The sequence below is a fragment of the Triturus cristatus genome, chromosome 8 (assembly GCF_964204655.1).
Source record: "Triturus cristatus chromosome 8, aTriCri1.1, whole genome shotgun sequence".
Taxonomy (NCBI): domain Eukaryota; kingdom Metazoa; phylum Chordata; class Amphibia; order Caudata; family Salamandridae; genus Triturus; species Triturus cristatus.
In genome coordinates, this window is record NC_140591.1 from 189,666,023 (window position 1) to 189,684,461 (window position 18,439).

Below are 18,439 nucleotides of genomic sequence, written 5' to 3' on the forward strand. Positions count from 1 at the left end.
CTAAACAAGGAGGGAAGAAAGTGAAGAGATACATACGATAGTCCACGCTGGTAAGATGTGGATTAAGTAGGTTTATTGAGGAAGGTAACATGTAGAATAACCAGTACAGCAGACCCACCAGGAGCAGCCTGCTAGCTGCTCAGCCCATCCACCAACTGTCACCTCTCACACCAGTCACCCAAGCATTCCACTCATGGCCCCCACACCAACATTCCACACAGAACACCCACACTGGCTGAGCAGCTAGGAACCAGGTAACAGAGAACATTATAAAACAACTTGAAGATACTACAGTGCAGTTCTAGAATAGGTCAAAGACCTCCATCCTTCTTGAGTACCGGAAAGTAGCAGGAATAATAACCAAGTCCTACTTCTGGCACCAGTACCCTCTTGACAACCCCTTTGGCTAAAAGGCATGCACTTCCTGCCGCAAAATGGAGAAATGGTCCTCCGTCAGTCACTGAGGGGACAGTGAAAGGAGTGGCGGAGAAGAGAGAAAGGGTAAGGCATATCCCTTGCAAACAATCTGTGGACACACATGTACGACATGATTGCCTGCCAGTCCAGTAAGAATCGGTGGATTCGGTCTCCCACCGGATGGCTGTGCTCCTGCAAGGGCACGCTAAAGAAGTTTAGCAGTGAGCTTGGCCACTGGGGTGTTAGACACCACTTCCTCTACTGTGGGGGTCCCTGTGGGAGTTGGACGGGTTGGGAGTAAGGGACACCTTGACCAATGACGAGATAGGAACGGGGAAACACTTGTGGTTGGCGAACCTTGCGGAAAGGCCCAGGGAGTGAGCAGTAGTCATGCTCTCCTTTGAATCACTTAAGAGCAGAATCAGCTGTTTCCCCAAACAGGCGAGTCCCATCAAAGAGTATGTCAATGAAGACAGGAGAATGAAGTCAATGGCAGCCACACATGGCAGCGAATGTCAACGCTAGTGCCTATGGCCCGTCTGATGGAATTAGTGGTGTCCAAGCCACAATGAATTGTGAACTTGGCAGCATCACAACCATCTTACATTGCCTGAGATAGAATGGGATGAAGGTCTTTGGGAATACCATTGAGGGGACTTGTGCCACCGAATCCCAAAGGGCATGCAAGTGGCGTCCCAACAAACAGCTGGTGTTAACAGATCAGAGGGCCACACTGGTAGAAGAAAATACATGTTGCCAAATGTTTCCACTTGCTTAGAATCTTTATTAGGGGGAGTGGTAAGAAATATTTTAGGATAAGAGCAGCTGGTGGAAGCCTGGATCACTTGGCTTTCTGGCAAGGGGTGCTGCGAAAGAAAAAAAAGGGTCGCCAGGTGCAGGGCGATGGCACCTGGCGATTTGTCAAATGACTGGGGGGCCAGAGTAAGGTTTGGCCCAAATCCCCAGTAAGGTATCCATCAATGCCTTTTTACAGGGAAGAAGGGGCTCAGAAGAGGAGTCCCCATGTTGGAGGACTTCCGCCAGAATATTATCTTTCACCTCCAAAGAGGAGAGCTGGAGGTCAAGTACTTTGGGCAATCTACACATCATTATGGTGTAGTAAGCGTATTGCTCTGTGGCAAGTACAGGGGGAGAAATAAGACCTGTCTCTGGGGAGATATCAAGACTACCAGCCTCCTGTAAGTCCTCATACCAGTTGTCATCTTGGTACGGCTGATCCAACTCATCACTTAGGTCACAGTCATTATCCGAATCAATCCCAAAAAAGGAATGCAAAGACTATTGTCAAGCTTGTGGTAATTCAAGAGGGGTAAACAGCGACTCAGGTGGATTCAGGAGCACCGCGGGTCAAAGTTGGGCCACCGTCAACTCGCTGAGGGAGAGAACAATCAGGGCCACTGCTTCAGGTGGCGACGTAACCATCGGCGTTAATGTGTCTAGGGGCCGGCATGGGTCATGGCGAGTCAGGAGCAAGATAAGTGCACATGGTCCAGTTGGCTCTGAGGGTTAGCTTGTCACAGGTGGAAGACATTTTGGCTCCCTAGGGCCCGAAGGCAAGCCAGAGGGAGTTAGCAGAGACCCAACAAGCTTGAGCATGGCTGTACAGAACTTTTCAATCTGACATGGTGTGCCTGAAAGCTTGGAAATTTGGGTTGTGCTAGACCCAACTGCGGGATCTGCTCTGAAGTTGACTGACCTCGGGAGCGAGATCGAGAAGGGTGGTGCAACACCCACGCTTGCTCAGGAGAATGCGAATGGCACAAGGGGGGAAGAGTTCCACTTTGATATCTTGTGTTTCTGATGCTTACCTGAGGGCAAGGAGCATGACAAAGACCGACTTCTGAAGAGGTCCATTGACACCGGGAACGGAATTGAGAGTGGGCCTTGGACTTAAACAAGGCTGATTCAAGCACTGAATTTATCAGTTTTTAATTTCTCAGTGATGTCTGGTTTTATGTAAGAATATGGACTACAGATACATTGCTCTTGCAAGAATATTCAAGCATTCCATACATCACTTTTTTATATACTTCAGTGCAACGCGTAAAGTGGGATGGGTATGCCCACATGTGGGTCCCTTTTACACTGTGCCCCTGGAATCAAGCTATAGCCGACTGATGAGACCCTAATAAGAGTGAAACTGGTCTTGTGTTGCTTGTGTTCCTGGCCGTTCTGGATGCACTGATCCTACTGGAGCAGGTTCAAGACTGATTTGTAAATGGCTGGATCCAAACTGAAGTAGTGATATAGATTCTTGAGCCAGACTCCATTTTTAAATACACACAGCATTAGCTTGACTGAGTTATTTTCCATGGTCAGCCTCAAACAATCTGTCTGCACACTTCACAACATGCTGACACGTTCAATTTACACAACATCATCTTCTCATTTGATTATCAGCAGAATAGGTGACATACGTCAGGCCAAGATGCCCTGAATATCTGTGCACATGTTAAGGTAGAGAGATGGTATGAGCTCACTTCCTCCTTACATCAGAAAAATTCCCTCTACTCCTCTGTTCAAAAGAGAAGCAAAATCATTCCTGATGTGCAAATTCCTCCCGTTAACTCTCACAGGAACCATTCCAGTTCTACACATTCATACTTGCCTCTTCTCCCCCACTAAGGACTCCCTCGCCCCTATTACCTGTTGCTCAGAACAACTTTGATGCCTGTGCCCCTCTGAACTTTGACAAAACATGCTGATTTTATGTATTGCTTTACTTTCATACTTGTTTTATTCGTTCTGTATACTCATTGTAAAGCGCTCTGATAACCTACCCTGGGTCTAGTCCGCGCTATAGAAAACTCTAAAAATAAATAAATGAATAAATAAATAAGCGGAAGCATATTAGGAACACTGGTTCCAGCTTGATTCACCACCCCCTTTTGTACCGCTTTGTTCGCCATAAGTTGGCAGGGTATGCTCAGACGTTGAGTCCCTTGCTCACTTTGCCACTGGATTCAAGCAAGCCTGGCTGAAGACGGCTGAAATGCCAGAAACCGGTCCTAGGAAGCTTGTTTCCGGTCCAGGGAAGGCATGGCTTGGCAGTTCGGGCTGGACTGTTCCCATGAGGCATAGGGTCAGACTGATTTGCATATGGCCATGTCTGAACTGGGGTGGCAGAGCGGGCTAAAGAACGGTGATGGATCAAACCCAGATCTGTTGACTGGGTGTGAGTGTTTGATTGGTTCTGATGCTCCGTCCATCACCACCCCCTTTTGTACCGCTTTGATCGCCATAAGTTGGCAGGGTATGCTCAGACGTTGAGTCCCTTGCTCACTTTGCCACTGGATTCAAGCAAGCCTGGCTGAAGACGGCTGAAATGCCAGAAACCGGTCCTAGGAAGCTTGTTTCCGGTCCAGGGAAGGCATGGCTTGGCAGTTCGGGCTGGACTGTTCCCATGAGGCATAGGGTCAGACTGATTTGCATATGGCCATGTCTGAACTGGGGTGGCAGAGTGGTCTAAAGAACAGTGATGGATCAAACCCAGATCTGTTGACTGGGTGTGAGTGTTTGATTGGTTCTGATGCTCCGTCCATCACCACCCCCTTTTGTACCGCTTTGATCGCCATAAGTTGGCAGGGTATGCTCAGACGTTGAGTCCCTTGCTCACTTTGCCACTGGATTCAAGCAAGCCTGGCTGAAGACGGCTGAAATGCCAGAAACCGGTCCTAGGAAGCTTGTTTCCGGTCCAGGGAAGGCATGGCTTGGCAGTTCGGGCTGGACTGTTCCCATGAGGCACAGGGTGAGACTGATTTGCATATGGCCATGTCTGAACTGGGGTGGCAGAGTGGGCTAAAGAACGGTGATGGATCAAACCCAGATCTGTTGACTGGGTGTGAGTGTTTGATTGGTTCTGATGCTCCGTCCATCACCACCCCCTTTTGTACCGCTTTTTTCGCCATAAGTTGGCAGGGTATGCTCGGATGTTGAGTCCCTTGCTCACTTTGCCACTGGATTCAAGCAAGCCTGGCTGAAGACGGCTGAAATGCCAGAAACCGGTCCTCGGAAGCTTGTTTCCGGTCCAGGGAAGGCATGGCTTGGCAGTTCGGGCTGGACTGTTCCCATGAGGCACAGGGTCAGACTGATTTGCATATGGCCATGTCTGAACTGGGGTGGCAGAGTGGGCTAAAGAACGGTGATGGATCAAACCCAGATCTGTTGACTGGGTGTGAGTGTTTGATTGGTTCTGATGCTCCGTCCATCACCACCCCCTTTTGTACCGCTTTGTTCGCCATAAGTTGGCAGGGTATGCTCAGACGTTGAGTCCCTTGCTCACTTTGCCACTGGATTCAAGCAAGCCTGGTTGAAGACGGCTGAAATGCCAGAAACCGGTCCTAGGAAGCTTGTTTCCGGTCCAGGGAAGGCATGGCTTGACAGTTCGGGCTGGACTGTTCCCATGAGGCACAGGGTCAGACTGATTTGCATATGGCCATGTCTGAACTGGGGTGGCAGAGTGGGTTAAAGAACGGTGATGGATCAAACCCAGATCTGTTGACTGGGTGTGAGTGTTTGATTGGTTCTGATGCTCCGTCCATCACCACCCCCTTTTGTACCGCTTTGTTCGCCATAAGTTGGCAGGGTATGCTCAGACGTTGAGTCCCTTGCTCACTTTGCCACTGGATTCCAGCAAGCCTGGCTGAAGACGGCTGAAATGCCAGAAACCGGTCCCAGGAAGCTTGTTTCCGGTCCAGGGAAGGCATGGCTTGGCAGTTCGGGCTGGACTGTTCCCATGAGGCACAGGGTCAGACTGATTTGCATATGGCCATGTCTGAACTGGGGTGGCAGAGTGGGCTAAAGAACGGTGATGGATCAAACCCAGATCTGTTGACTGGGTGTGAGTGTTTGATTGGTTCTGATGCTCCGTCCATCACCACCCCCTTTTGTACCGCTTTGTTCGCCATAAGTTGGCAGGGTATGCTCAGACGTTGAGTCCCTTGCTCACTTTGCCACTGGATTCAAGCAAGCTGGCTGAAGACGGCTGAAATGCCAGAAACCGGTCCTAGGAAGCCTGTTTCCGGTCCAGGGAAGGCATGGCTTGGCAGTTCGGGCTGGACTGTTCCCATGAGGCACAGGGTCAGACTGATTTGCATATGGCCATGTCTGAACTGGGGTGGCAGAGTGGGCTAAAGAACGGTGATGGATTAAACCCAGATCTGTTGACTGGGTGTGAGTGTTTGGTTGGTTCTGATGCTCCGTCCATCACCACCCCCTTTTGTCCAGCTTGATTCATTTCAGTGTTTATGCCTTGCTTCTCACTCATATTCGGTTAGATTAGGAAGTGATCAGTTTGTTATATAAACACGAAGATCTGACCATTTAGGTTAGAGAGGCCTTTGGACTCAAGCTATCCAGAAAGAAGTCTGATTTCAGGCTGCTGATTGCTGTCCCTTTTTAACTACATGGGACACCCACACAGAGGCCGAGTCCAGCTGAGCTCCGCTGACAGAGAGTTCCCTCCTCCTCTGCATCCTGCTGAGATTTTGATAATTCAGAGGCACACTGTGTTGCAGGTATGCCGGGCGACAATTCAAATACTCTAATTAGGCCCAGTTAGTTTACTTTATGCTCTTAGAGACTCCTAAAATATGAGTTAGGAAACATTCTTGGGAAAATTAGGAGAACTTTGTCATTTTCACATTTATAGCAACTCTGATAATAGCAATATGCTTTTTATGTCTTGTGGTCACAATCCATCTACTAAGTAGCAGGTTATGGCAATATATGTTTATCTGTAACCAAAAAAGAGCCCAACCGTTTCTCAGGGCTATCTTTCCACTTCAGTTGTTAAATTGAAAACAGACCATTTTTTTAAAATAACCCTCACCCACGAGGGATTCCCCTTGGTGGCATGCTTTATCATTGGGTTCTTCCCGTTACGCTGCAGACCGGAGCATATTACGACCTATGGGATGTGTGGGAGCATGACTGGTTACAATTTGAGGGTCCGCAACAAGATTATTTAGCTGCATCAGTATTCGGATAGATGTTCTTTGCAGGACTCTGACAATAGGTCAAACAGAGAGAGGGCATCGAAGTGATTACAGACGCAGCGACGACTATACGAAAGAGAAAGGAGAATCAGGATGAAGCACTCAGGTTAGTGTACAGAAAGAAGAGAAAGGTCCTAACCCATGGTGTGCAAAATAACATTGGATTGGGATGGGCCCCAAGTAATTTTGCCTCGGAGGAAAACATGGCGCCCGCGTGCTGAGTGGCAGCGCGCGTCCTCAGAGAAGCTCTCCGCTCCTCTCTCTTGCTAGCGTGTTTGACCCACGGTGCGTTATGGCGTTTTTTGAGCAGGAGGGTTTTTATCTCTCTTGGATTGATCTGATCGACCAGCGGATGTGCTTGGGAGCGTCGGACCGGGCCCCCGCCCCCGCCCTCATTCCTGTTCTTGGGCTCTCCCTGCCGCGGCGCTGGGAGGCTGCAGCCGTGGAGCTTAAGACACGGCCGCAGCGCAGCGGCTCGAGGTTTCCTTCGGAGGAGTGCAGTGCAGGGAGGCACCAGCTGCGAAGTACGCGGTAAGGTGACGGGGGGTAAAGGGATTGGCCCGTTTTTTTCCCAGACGACCTCTTCGTTGGATCCTCCTGCCCCTTTTCTGGAACCTCCAAAAAGTACGGAGAAACGAGAAGGCGAACTGATTAACGCTGCGGGAAATGGACAAAGTATTTGCGGGGGAGACTTAGGAGGGGGTGAGCTTGTATGTCCTAAGAACCCAAATTCCAGTAAAAAGAAGAAAGAAGCCAAGTGCAAACCACGAAAAGGCAGGGGTAGGGGCAGAGGAGGGGGGACGAGGGACAGGCACGGTACTCAGACATCTCTGGTTGATTGTGGCAGTGAGAGCGAATTGCAGGAGGGAAATGATGTCGATCTAAGGCTCCAGAGAGGACTTGTGAGAGTTGCTTCTAAGGGGAGACAAGGAGAGCTTAAACCCTCTCGTATTACTCCCTCCTTGCGCTCTTTTTTTAATGTACTGCCCCAAGTTTTGACCATTCCCAAACCCCACCTATCTGAACAAGACTGCTACTCGGCACGTGTAGGCTTTTATGAGAAAATGGCTTCTCAAGTGGTAGGCTCTCCTCCAGCAGATACAAGTTTACCAGTGGCTGGATCAGTTTGCGACGATCAGACGGCAGAAGATGTCAGGACAGTGGCAATAATGGTGTCTAACGGGTCTGTTAGTTCACAATCTGCCCGAGACTCACAAGGTGGTCTACTGATAAAGAAACCGATATCCATTGAGGTACCTACGAAACAAACACCGAGTTCCGATCAATCCCTTGTGTCTTTAGAGAGGGAAGAGTTTGGTGGAGGTGGAACGGACATAGTTTGTTCTTCAATAGAGTCTCTACTAAACTCCCTAAAAGCAGACATAAAACAGGGATTCACGATCTCTGCGGAAAACCAATCAGAGATTAGGGCTGCTTGTGATGTTTTGGAGCGAAAAAAAGAAAAAATCTTAAATTTGGCCTTAAAAAAAAAACAAGACTTTAAGCGGTCCTGACTTTCCGTTTGATATCCGTTCTGACCTGTCAAAAGCCACTTTAGATCGGCAGTGGGAACTAGGTCAGAGGATGGAAAAATTTCGCGCCTTAGGTGCAACAGTGCAGATGAGATTCCCTGCTTTTCTGCGTGTTATGTTTAAGAACAAAATGTACAATATTAGATCTCCTCTTGAGGCGGATGAAATGCTGGGGTCACTAAAGTAATTACCAGTGGCTGAGATTAATTCAAGCATTCCATCAATCACTTTTTTGTGTACTTCAATGCAACACCCTAAGTGGTATGGGTAAGCACAGATGTGGAGCCTGTGCCCACTGTGCCACTGGAACCAAGCTATACCAGACTGGTGACCCCGAATAAGGGCGAAACCAGTCTTGGGCTGCTTGTGTTTTGGTTCAGGAAGGACCTGGCCTGGCAGTTTAGGCTTGATGGTTCCTACTGAGCAGGTTCACAACTGTTTTGCATATGGCTGGGTCCATACTGAGGTGGCATGGTGAACAAAATAACGATGGACTGGGATGCAGGCTGAGTAATAATGGTGGCTGAGATTAATTCAAGCATTCCACCTATCACTTTCTTGTATACTGCAGCTCAAGAATAATATAGCAAAAATATAGGCAGCTATAATATTAATAAGTTAAGTATATATTTTGATAAGTGAATCTCTCTTGATGATATGAAGATTTTCAAGCTATTCAGATCTAGAATCAAGTATAGTAAACCTATTCTTACTTGTATATACATATGCAACTGATATTTGTACTATGTTTTTATAGCATGATATTTAAAACTTGATATTTCAGTACCATATCTTTCATGACACAAACAACTTCTTCATACCTCAGGGATGGTTCATTCATTAATTCATAGACACAGATCTTAAACATTATTGGAATATAAAAAAATAAAATATACAGGAGACCATCATAACTTTTATGTTCTGAGCGCGAGGCAAATTGTGCTCACAGCTCAAAGTTATTCTTACACCAGAGTCCCAAAAGTATCTTCGTCGTTTTCTCCCAGGAGAAATATTGCTCTAGGGTTGGCTCCTGAGCATTATCATTAACTTGTGATCTATTGCATGAATACTAAAGAGCTTACAAGATGTTCTTCACATTCCATGGATAGAAACAAAGACATCTGGAAAAACTTGCAATCACTTATACTACGCAAAATGGAATTAAACTTTTTGATAATGTGCTAATACCATGACATAAATAAAGTTTAACAACAATTATTACTCTTACTTCTGCAAGGAGAGAGAGTGCTTGGACACTATACATTGAGGGAGCTGATGCAGATACCATAGAAGACTGTGCTGCTGTTGCTGTACCATCTGCAAAAAGCAAAGTGGCTTTGTTATCAAATCTGAAAGGATATTCATTAGCATCAGAAACAAGAGTAATATACCCGGGCCATTACATACCATACAAATCTTCTTCTTCATCATCCTCATCAAAGAAAACCTGTGGCTGGGCTTTCACCTCTAAATTTCTACTCAGCCAGCTTGTTTGTTCCAATGAGGAGCCAGCAACATTCCCAACAGCTTCCAGAATTTTCTGTGTCACTTCCTGAAAGATGACAACAGACCATCATAGATCATTTACTGCAATCAATAGAGCTCTCAAAAGATCAGATTAGCTGGTGCACCAGAAGGTCTATGCTACTAATCCTGAAGTAGCAAGTTTTATCTAAACTCCGCCTCTGTCACATTTTCTATGATCTATTCTAAATTGATTCTATTTTGAGGAGCAGAGGGTATACTTTGGTAATTCAGCCATGTAAAAGGGTTAGAAGTAGCTTAAAACCCCAAAGTTCTAGCCTTTTGTCTTTAACCTTTGCATTTCTCAAAATGTTTCACAGTTGACATGCCTACAGATTTACTTTGCACGTTCACTGTAAAGCCTGATATCCTCAGCAAGGCATGTTTTCTCATACCCACAGACATTGCCACAGACCAGGCTACAAAATCAACAGCACCAAAACTAGACTAATATGTTTTGAGCTTTCATTGTTATCCGAACCATTTGCCAAAAAGGTTCCACTTTAAAGTCTGTCCTGAAATCATGTTGATACCTATGCCGAAGCGAAGGAGCCAAATGAAAGCACCTAAAAAGGATCAATCATCTTAGACGTCCCGTCAAACGGTGAAGTGGGGAACACATAATAGATTCCCCCTCACACAGAAACAGCATGGACCACTATTTAACAACTGGGTTGTTTGATAAATTAAACTTTAGCTGTTACTGGTATACATCTCACCAACAGCAACCGAGAAAAGGAAAGCAAATATCCTGTCTTTAATAATAATGGCTATAAAACTGTAAAAAGCCACAGCAAGTGGCAAAGTCTCTGCTAAGCATGCCATTCATTTTTTTGATAAAGTCCACTTATTCACTGATACCTTCAAATGCAAAGTAGCAGGACGGTAGCAAAATATATCAAATATGCTGGATGAAGGAATTTGAGCACATCATATAGGAGAGGACAGGGATTGAAAACTGATAAAATGTAATTCTAATTACCTACATCTGCAGAAAAGGAACTTTTGGCGATGGTTTTATAATTCCCTACTTTGACTATCCAAAAATACCAATACGGTGACTATGCCATGACCTACTTGAACATGCCAGTGTACTAATCTGGACTTAGCCATACATAATTAACTCATGGATGAGTATCTCCTCAAACATATTTCAAGGATTCACAAAACACAACTCAATGTTTTAGTTAATGAAAATAGGTTGCACACCTGAAGATCTTTCTGATCCTTCTTGTTTTCGAGGCTTGGAGTTCGCGTTACAAAATCATTCAATATGCTGTAAGAAAACACAAAAGAGTTCATAATTGGCAAGTCAAACCTGCTTGGTCAATCCTTAACACAGAAATTAGAGTACTCCATCGTCTAAATTAAAATATATATGTAAAGTTAATGTGAGGCAATAGAGACATACCTAAGCAGCAGGAAGTACCCAGGTGGCGCTAGGTTCAAGGCAACAGACTCCTTCAGTAATCCCAATAAGGGAGGAAAGTTCTCCTGAAGAGCTGAGACAGTAAGCCTGACAACAAAACAGATTGTACACATTTCTCAAAACCGCAAACCAGTCATTTTTGAAAACAAGTCCAGTTAATGAGCATAGAGTACATAAATAAGCATGTCCAAAGAAACAGCATGTTGTGTGTGTAGAACGTGGCCTACAATTGAGATTCTTCATACCTGCAGTCCATCACGATCAGGAAAATAAAATAAGACTAAGGCCATTTCCTTAAACATGGATTATTTGCATGCAAGCTTTGTTGATTTATGTATAGTAGTTTGTGTTGTTCTATGTGAGTATCATACTTGCTGGCATTTCCTCCACCCTGAGCCAACTGTGGTGCCATGCTGGAGCAATACAAATGCTTTTGCTCACTTTGTAGCGTGGTGTAGTCACGAGGGCCACAGAGCTCCATTTTTAATTACTACCTATTCAAAAAAGAAAGTCATTATGAGAATGGCTAACACCTATATTCGGCTATCTGGACATAGTGAAAAAGTGTCTTTGTGCTGAGCATAACTGGAGCAAGTATCAGAGTTCTGAGTGTTACACAATTACTGATTAATTCATCAACTCACAACAGGATTGGCTGCAGGAAATCAGAGATGTTTAATACTAGTTCAAAAACATCTACAAAGCTTTCCTTTTTAAAATGAGAAACCACACCTAAAAACGTAGGCGTTTAAAAATATTCTACACTGACGACTAGAAATAAATTACTGCTTGTCCTACTTTCCCACCTCAGACCATTCACTTGTCCCTTTTTAGATATAGCACAATGTATTGTCACATTATCTGGAGTATTTTCATTTCCTCCGCAAATATCTATGCATTGCTGAAAAATATGCCAATTGAAGGTCATGTGGGTTTTGCCCAAAATGCCAAACAGATTCCAGTGGTGTATCATAAATGAAACCATTCATGGTCATATGAAAACCATTATGAAGGAATTTTCATTTAAATTCAATATCCTCACCAACTGAGACGCATAACTCAAAATTGCAACTGCCAAAGAAAACAAATCTACTAATGCAGAGGATTGGTGGGTGGGAAAAGCATTAAACTCCGCAAAGACCGGCATGATCTGGCTCACAGCTGCTCTCAGAGGATAACTTCTAGACTTGGCCTACAACAGGAGGCGAGAGTCAGGTATACCCCTGCAACAAAACACAGCAAAACTCACTGGCTTCCCAGTTGCTGGAGGAGAGGGGAACTGGGTGTCCTTATTCAAAATATAGATAGATTCATTTGAGTAGGTCAACTGCAGCAGGATGCAGAACCTTAGAGTGTATAGATGATTAATCTGCAAAAGACCCTCAGTCAGAGTGATGCTACTCAGTCCTTGACACTTGTGCTGCTTTCTTAAGCATCTCCACCCATTCCTTTGCCTGTATCCTTTCTTACTGTTGCCTTATTATGTATGACAGGAGACCCAATGAATAAGTATAAAGAGGGAGTCTGTTGCTACTTGCATTGCTCTAACCGGACACATCCACACCCTGCTAATACATTTTTCTTTAATGCTCAATGGTGTAACCCCCTACACACCATTTTATTTACATCATATTTTATATACCTATAATTACTTTTTGCTTCACTTAAAGGACAATTTTAAAATGTACGAGCTGAGAAGTGGAACATACCATAACATTTACAAATGCAATTCATTAATATTAAAGAATGAAACTGATTAATAAATGTACCATCACCATACCTTTGAATAAAAGCATAACAGAACTGCAGCATTGGTACATCCACCAAAGACTTCTGGGAAAGAAATAACAAGAACTTTGTTTATAGACAGAAAAGTTTGCAATACAAATTCTAATAATTTAATAAGTTTGCTTTCATAGTGCCAAAAACCCTTCTTCCAGGGTGGGAGTCACTCTTAGCAATCCAGTGAACCATCTCTTTAAACCCGTTGATTTCCCTCAGATGCAGTCATACCGGAACTTTTAATGTGGTCCGGGACAGAAGACACTGGGGGCCTACTTCCATTGTGAGGGAAATATTAGCTACGTGACTTCTGGAAATGGAGCTCCATTTTGGAAGTCTGTCTCAAGGACTCACAAGCGAAATGACAGGTCCACCATGCCAGAATGGCATGTCAGACCTGCCGCCAAAATGTTTCTTCCAAGAAGCGGCTCTCAACTTGTACACAGAAACTTCTTTCAGGAAAAATGTTTGACAGCAGACTACTTTACATTTGCCAGCACAGTTGAAGGTGAATTCACAAGGGCAGCCGGGTTGCTTAACAGTATATGAGGACTTTCAATTCACATCAATGTGCTAGCTAAACAGAAAACTACAAAAGCCAATGTTCTATAGGTTGGCAGAGGCAGCAATGCCACTGTGTGCCTCGCCTCAGCAGCAGGCTTTGGCTCTGACCAACCTCATTACCTATCAGCTTGTAGCCTCCTGTATCATCTGTCTTTCCTCTCTAGATAGTTGCCCCAACACTTGCTCCAATTCTCAGGGGAATCGGTTTGACTGCAGTTTCTGAAGGACAGACTGAACCTCATAACTGCCAGCAGAACCTGGTTTCATCACATAATCAACTCAGCTATGAATCATCGTTGGGGGTAACACAAACCCATGTCTGAATCACATATGGATTGCAGAACTGATTTACAGAGCTACTTCAATACTACAACCACTGTGGTTTTGAGTGGGTGGAGTACCCTACACATTATCTGCTCCAAAAAGCCTCAATATCCAAATGAGAACAGGACGTTCTGGAATTCACTGCCACACTCTTCTGCAGTTTCTTTAACCATGAGCAATCATTCAGAGTCCCAGTGTAGCCCATAGACTCTGAGGCTGCAGATAAAATAACAGACTTGAATGATGAGGATGGCAGAAGTTGTAACATTTCAGCAAATAAGTCAGAAAGGACTTTCCTTGGCCTGCAATGGAGGTACAGGGAAGGGGTTGTGGGGAAGATCAAATTACAACAAATGCTTCTGCAGCCGTTTGTTGATGCTTATGTATCAGGCCATTCTGTGGCATACCCAAAAACAGGGATTTCTGCATGCAGATCCATCACATATCTAAAAAAACACACAATACGATACAGGCATTAAGCCATTTACCTCCTCTCCTTTAATCTGTGGCGGTTTCTTAACCACTTCCTTCACTAGCTGCAATATGACATCATTCTTCAGGGTTTTCAGAGAGCAGACCAAGTCAACAAGGATGAGCTGAGAGGAGCTGGCACCTGGAAGAATCTGCATAAACAGGTATCACAATGGTCAGATTATGTACATTACTGTTTATAAGGTTCATATATGCTATTCTGTACAAATTACTGTTGTTTATAGAAAACTGAAACCTTTCTATACGAGTTAACTAAACTAAAGCCTTTCTAGAAATTATGTGAAAGAATAAAGGTACCTTTCTGGTGAAGAGATTACTTCTAGTCTCTCTACCACTGTCATCCTAGGGTACTTTGTCCCAATATGTCAGGAGAGGGTTAGCATCTATGAGGTGGACCAAAGGAGTCACCATAATGGTTCCATTCTCACCCTAAGGGCAGATTCAACAGTAATGAGAATAGGAAAGTAGGAGGTGAAGGTGGGAAGCTTTAGGCTACTGCTTTTGGTGAAAGCTTCATGAGCCACAGGGAAGAATATAGCATGTTACAACGCATGCTTTTACTTCGCATTCTATTACAACGCGGTTGTTACAACGACCGCGTTGTTAGAACGCGATACCTTTACATCGCGAGTCATTAGATCGACTTGCTGTATAGGACGCGCTGGACTTAGGAAAAGTATAATTTACTATTCCAACTCCAGCGTGCACAACAGTAGGGAAGGTGTTGGAGTAGTAAATTATACTATTCCTTAGGTTAGAGCGCCCCCTACAGCAAGTCGATCTAATGACTTGCGATGTAAAGGTATCGCGTTCTAACAATGCGGTCGTTGTAACAACTGTGTTGTAAGTGTAACGCGATGTAATGACAGCGTTGTAAATGCTGTTTCCTACAGGGAATATCACAGGTATCTATCACTCCAAAAGGTGCATACACGGTGAATGACATTGAAGCATAAATAGTTGCAAGATGAGCTTTATAGGTATCTACATTGATGCCACATTCTGATAGATGTCTGGTAAAACTCATTGCATCATTCACTGAGAAATTGAGCAGACGTGTTCTATGGTACAGCAAATCTTTGCTACTTGCTCTTGTACAGTTGATAGAATATCCATGTTCTCGTAGTAGAGGCTATGAAGTGCTAAGGCCAGCGGTTCTGGAGGAAGGAGTTCAAGAGGAGAGCTGGTAAAGTGCAGTGCAGGTTCTCTCCCATTTGTTATTCAGAAGGTTCCTCCACTGAGGAATTTGGTTGTGTCTCCTCTCAAAAAGGTATAAAAGGGCCAGATTTGGTGAAGCAAAGCTGTGGAATGAAGCTTGCCCTTAACTTTTGCAGTGTTCACAAAATCAGACAGCTCAGAAAAGGTTGTAAAATCATCTCACTCCAAACCAATATTAGACATTTTCCTAGCACGCTGGGACCCATGCCATCCACAAGGTGAACAGCTCATACCTTTCGTTCTGTCATTCACAAGGGAAGGCAAAAGTGTCCATAGTAGGGCATTCAAATGCAAACATGTGTATTAAGTTTCAAATCATGTGGATTGACCCGGTAACTGTCCATCCTGCCAGATCTCTAGATGTTGCAATGTAGAACAAGTTACCTACCTTCGATAATGCCTTATCTGGTAGAGAGACTATCTAGCCGCAGACTCCTTACCGTAGAATTATTCTCAGGCGTCAGACTGGATAAAGATTTTTTTTCATGAGCAGTATCCCTGCTCTCCAGTAGGTGGCATAGTTCTGCTCCATGTGGCGGCGGCGTCTGCCCCGTAAGTGACGTGCATGGTGCCTATATAGGCACCACCCCGGTGTGCTAACATCAGTTTCTTTTCACCACTTTCCACACCAGGAGCATGCAGCCACGTTGAAAACTGACCACTTGTGTGGAAAAATAGACCCTGATAGGGGAACAGCCCTGTATTCAGAAGTAAGTTCGCAGAGTGGAGATGATTGGTGGGTCGGTAAGGAATCTACGGCTAGATAGAGTCTCTACCAGATAAGGCATTACCGAAGGTAAGTAAGTTGTTCATCCGACAGAGACTTCTAGCCGCATATTCCTTACCTTAGAATAGCTACCCAAGCAATACCTCCCCGGAGATAGAGCTGCAAAACTATTTCACACCAAAAAGTTCTGCAGGACCGAATGGGCGAAGTGCCCGTCCCGACAGATCGGACCGTCCAGGCAGTAGTGCTTGGTGTACATGTTCAGAGAAGCTGCCATTGCTGCCTGGCAGATGTCCAGGACAGAAGTCCGCTTGTTAACATATTGGTGGCGGCCTTGGCTACGGTGGAATGAGCAAGCAAGCCCTGTGGGGGTTGTTTTTTAGCCAATGTGTAGCAGATTTTAATGCAGGGTACGAGCCATCGGGAGATGGTCTGTTTCTGCACGGCCTTCCCCTTCTCCACTTCGTCACACCGGACAAAAAGTTGGTCATCCTCCCGGAACTTTTTCATGCGGTCAAGGTAGAACAACAACGCTCTTTTTGGCCAGGCGGTGGAGTCACTCCTCTTCCTTGGAGGGATGTGGGAGAGCGTAAAAGGTAGGCAAGGTGATGGACTGGCCTACATGAAAGGGAGCCACAACTTTCGGCAGAAAGGAAGCTCTAGTGCAAAGAATCAGCCTGTCTCAGAAGGTTTTCAGGTAGGGAGGCTTAGACGACAAAGCCTGAAGCTCACTGAGCTGCTGGGCAGTTGTTAATGCCACCAAGAAGGCCTTCTTGATCAGAAGGAGCCTGATAAGACAGTTGTGCAGTGGTTCAAAGGGAGCGCACATCAGAAAAGTGAGTACTAGATTATGGTCCTACTGAAGCATGATAGAGGGTGAAGGTGGAAACATATGTTGCAGACCTTTCATGAATCTATTGACAACAAGGGATTTGAACAGGCTGATCTGGCACCAGAAGAAAGGCTGAGGTGGCATAAAGATAGCCCTTTAAGGTGCCAAAGCAGAGCCCTGCTGTGCAAAAGAAAGGGTAAAGAGAAGGATCTGAGAGAGGGCATAGAAAGAGGGTCAACCTGTTTCTCTGCACACCATGTCGCAAACTTGCCCCTATGGCAGGCTTATACTGTTTTTGTAGAGGGATGCCTGTGTCCCAAGATAACATTGCAGACTTCGGGCATAAGGTCAAAAGCTGTCAGCTACTGCCACTCAATCTCGACTCATGAAGGTGGAGTGTTGACATGTATGGGTGGAAAACCGTCCCCATTTGCTGTCACAGAAGATTCACCAGAAGGGGCAGGCAGATCGGAGGAGCGACAGTGTCACGGTTCCATGGCACATCATGGGGAACGGGAGCCGGAGAGTGAGTGGTGGACCGTGCCCCCTGAAACACCCCCTCTCCATCTTCCGCAGACTGATAGATGGAGTACGGAAAAGACTGCACCGAAGGATTCAGACTTCCGGAGCCGGCCCCTTTAACTGGGACAACTCTTAAGAAGACCACGCCCAGGACAGCATCGTCATCCCTGAGGAGGAGGAAAAGGAACGCGGAAGACGCTGGAGAAGCGCTTTGGGAGCCGGAGAAAAGCTACAGAGACGCTGCAGGACGGAAGCACCCCCCGTGTGTCCACCCTGAAGGAGGAAGAAGGACAGGAGAAGCCAGGAGGCCTACGTTCCCGCTTATCGCCCAGCCACGCTTCAGGAGGAGCATGGCTTACACAGGTACGAGACCGTATTACAGGGTGGGTGGGGAAGAAGGGGAGTGATAGTGCGTAGAGCGCCTTTCTGTTTCCCCCACATCAGCCTTCACATCACTGAAGTGTGAACTGAGCAATGGTGTCCCTCACTCCCTTCCCCATTGTATATACCTAATACCGGCCCCTCACGTCTGCTGTATTCTCTCTTGTTTCCCGAGTTCCTACCATGACTGGGACAAGACTGGAACTCGCAGAGAAGACAACATCACCTCCTGTGAACCGAACGGGATAGGGCCCAAAAGCCCAGACAGTATAACCAATGACTCTGACGTCTTGTAAGAAGAGACTTGTTGCAATAAAGCCTAAGTTGAAACAGCCTTCTGTCACCCCTGGTCCTTCTGCCCCGCTACAACTGGTGGAGAATGCGGGCAACCCATCCATTAGTAAGGATATAATGGACGCCATAATACAGCACCTCACAGCAGGACAGGACAAGCTTGGATGGGCGGTGGAACGGCAACTGAGTTCAGCTCAAGCCAACCGCGATGTGTTTAAGCATTGTGTGACAGCCCAGTTGGAGTAACTGCAGAGGCTAGCCACGTAACAAATTGTACAACAACCAATAGCCGTTGCAGGAGCCCCCTCCCCGGGCCCTACGGGGGTCTCCCTACAGAAATATGTAGCAGGGGAGGACCCCGACGCCTTCCTGCTGAATTTTGAA

The 18,439-nt window shown here is 45.7% G+C and overlaps 1 protein-coding gene across 3 annotated transcripts in view; it reads right to left on the reverse strand.

Annotated features, from left to right (window-relative positions):
- DOP1B (DOP1 leucine zipper like protein B) overlaps positions 1-18,439 on the reverse strand; it is a 687,459-nt gene that overhangs the window by 214,085 nt on the left and 454,935 nt on the right. For all 3 annotated transcript variants that reach the window (XM_085621292.1, XM_085621294.1, XM_085621293.1), the window contains 6 exons: positions 14,078-14,212; positions 12,700-12,752; positions 10,902-11,006; positions 10,700-10,766; positions 9,374-9,518; positions 9,195-9,283 (listed from right to left, as the gene is read on the reverse strand). In XM_085621292.1, coding sequence (XP_085477418.1) covers positions 9,195-9,283; positions 9,374-9,518; positions 10,700-10,766; positions 10,902-11,006; positions 12,700-12,752; positions 14,078-14,212 — 594 coding nt within the window. The remainder of the gene's footprint in view (positions 1-9,194; positions 9,284-9,373; positions 9,519-10,699; positions 10,767-10,901; positions 11,007-12,699; positions 12,753-14,077; positions 14,213-18,439) is intronic.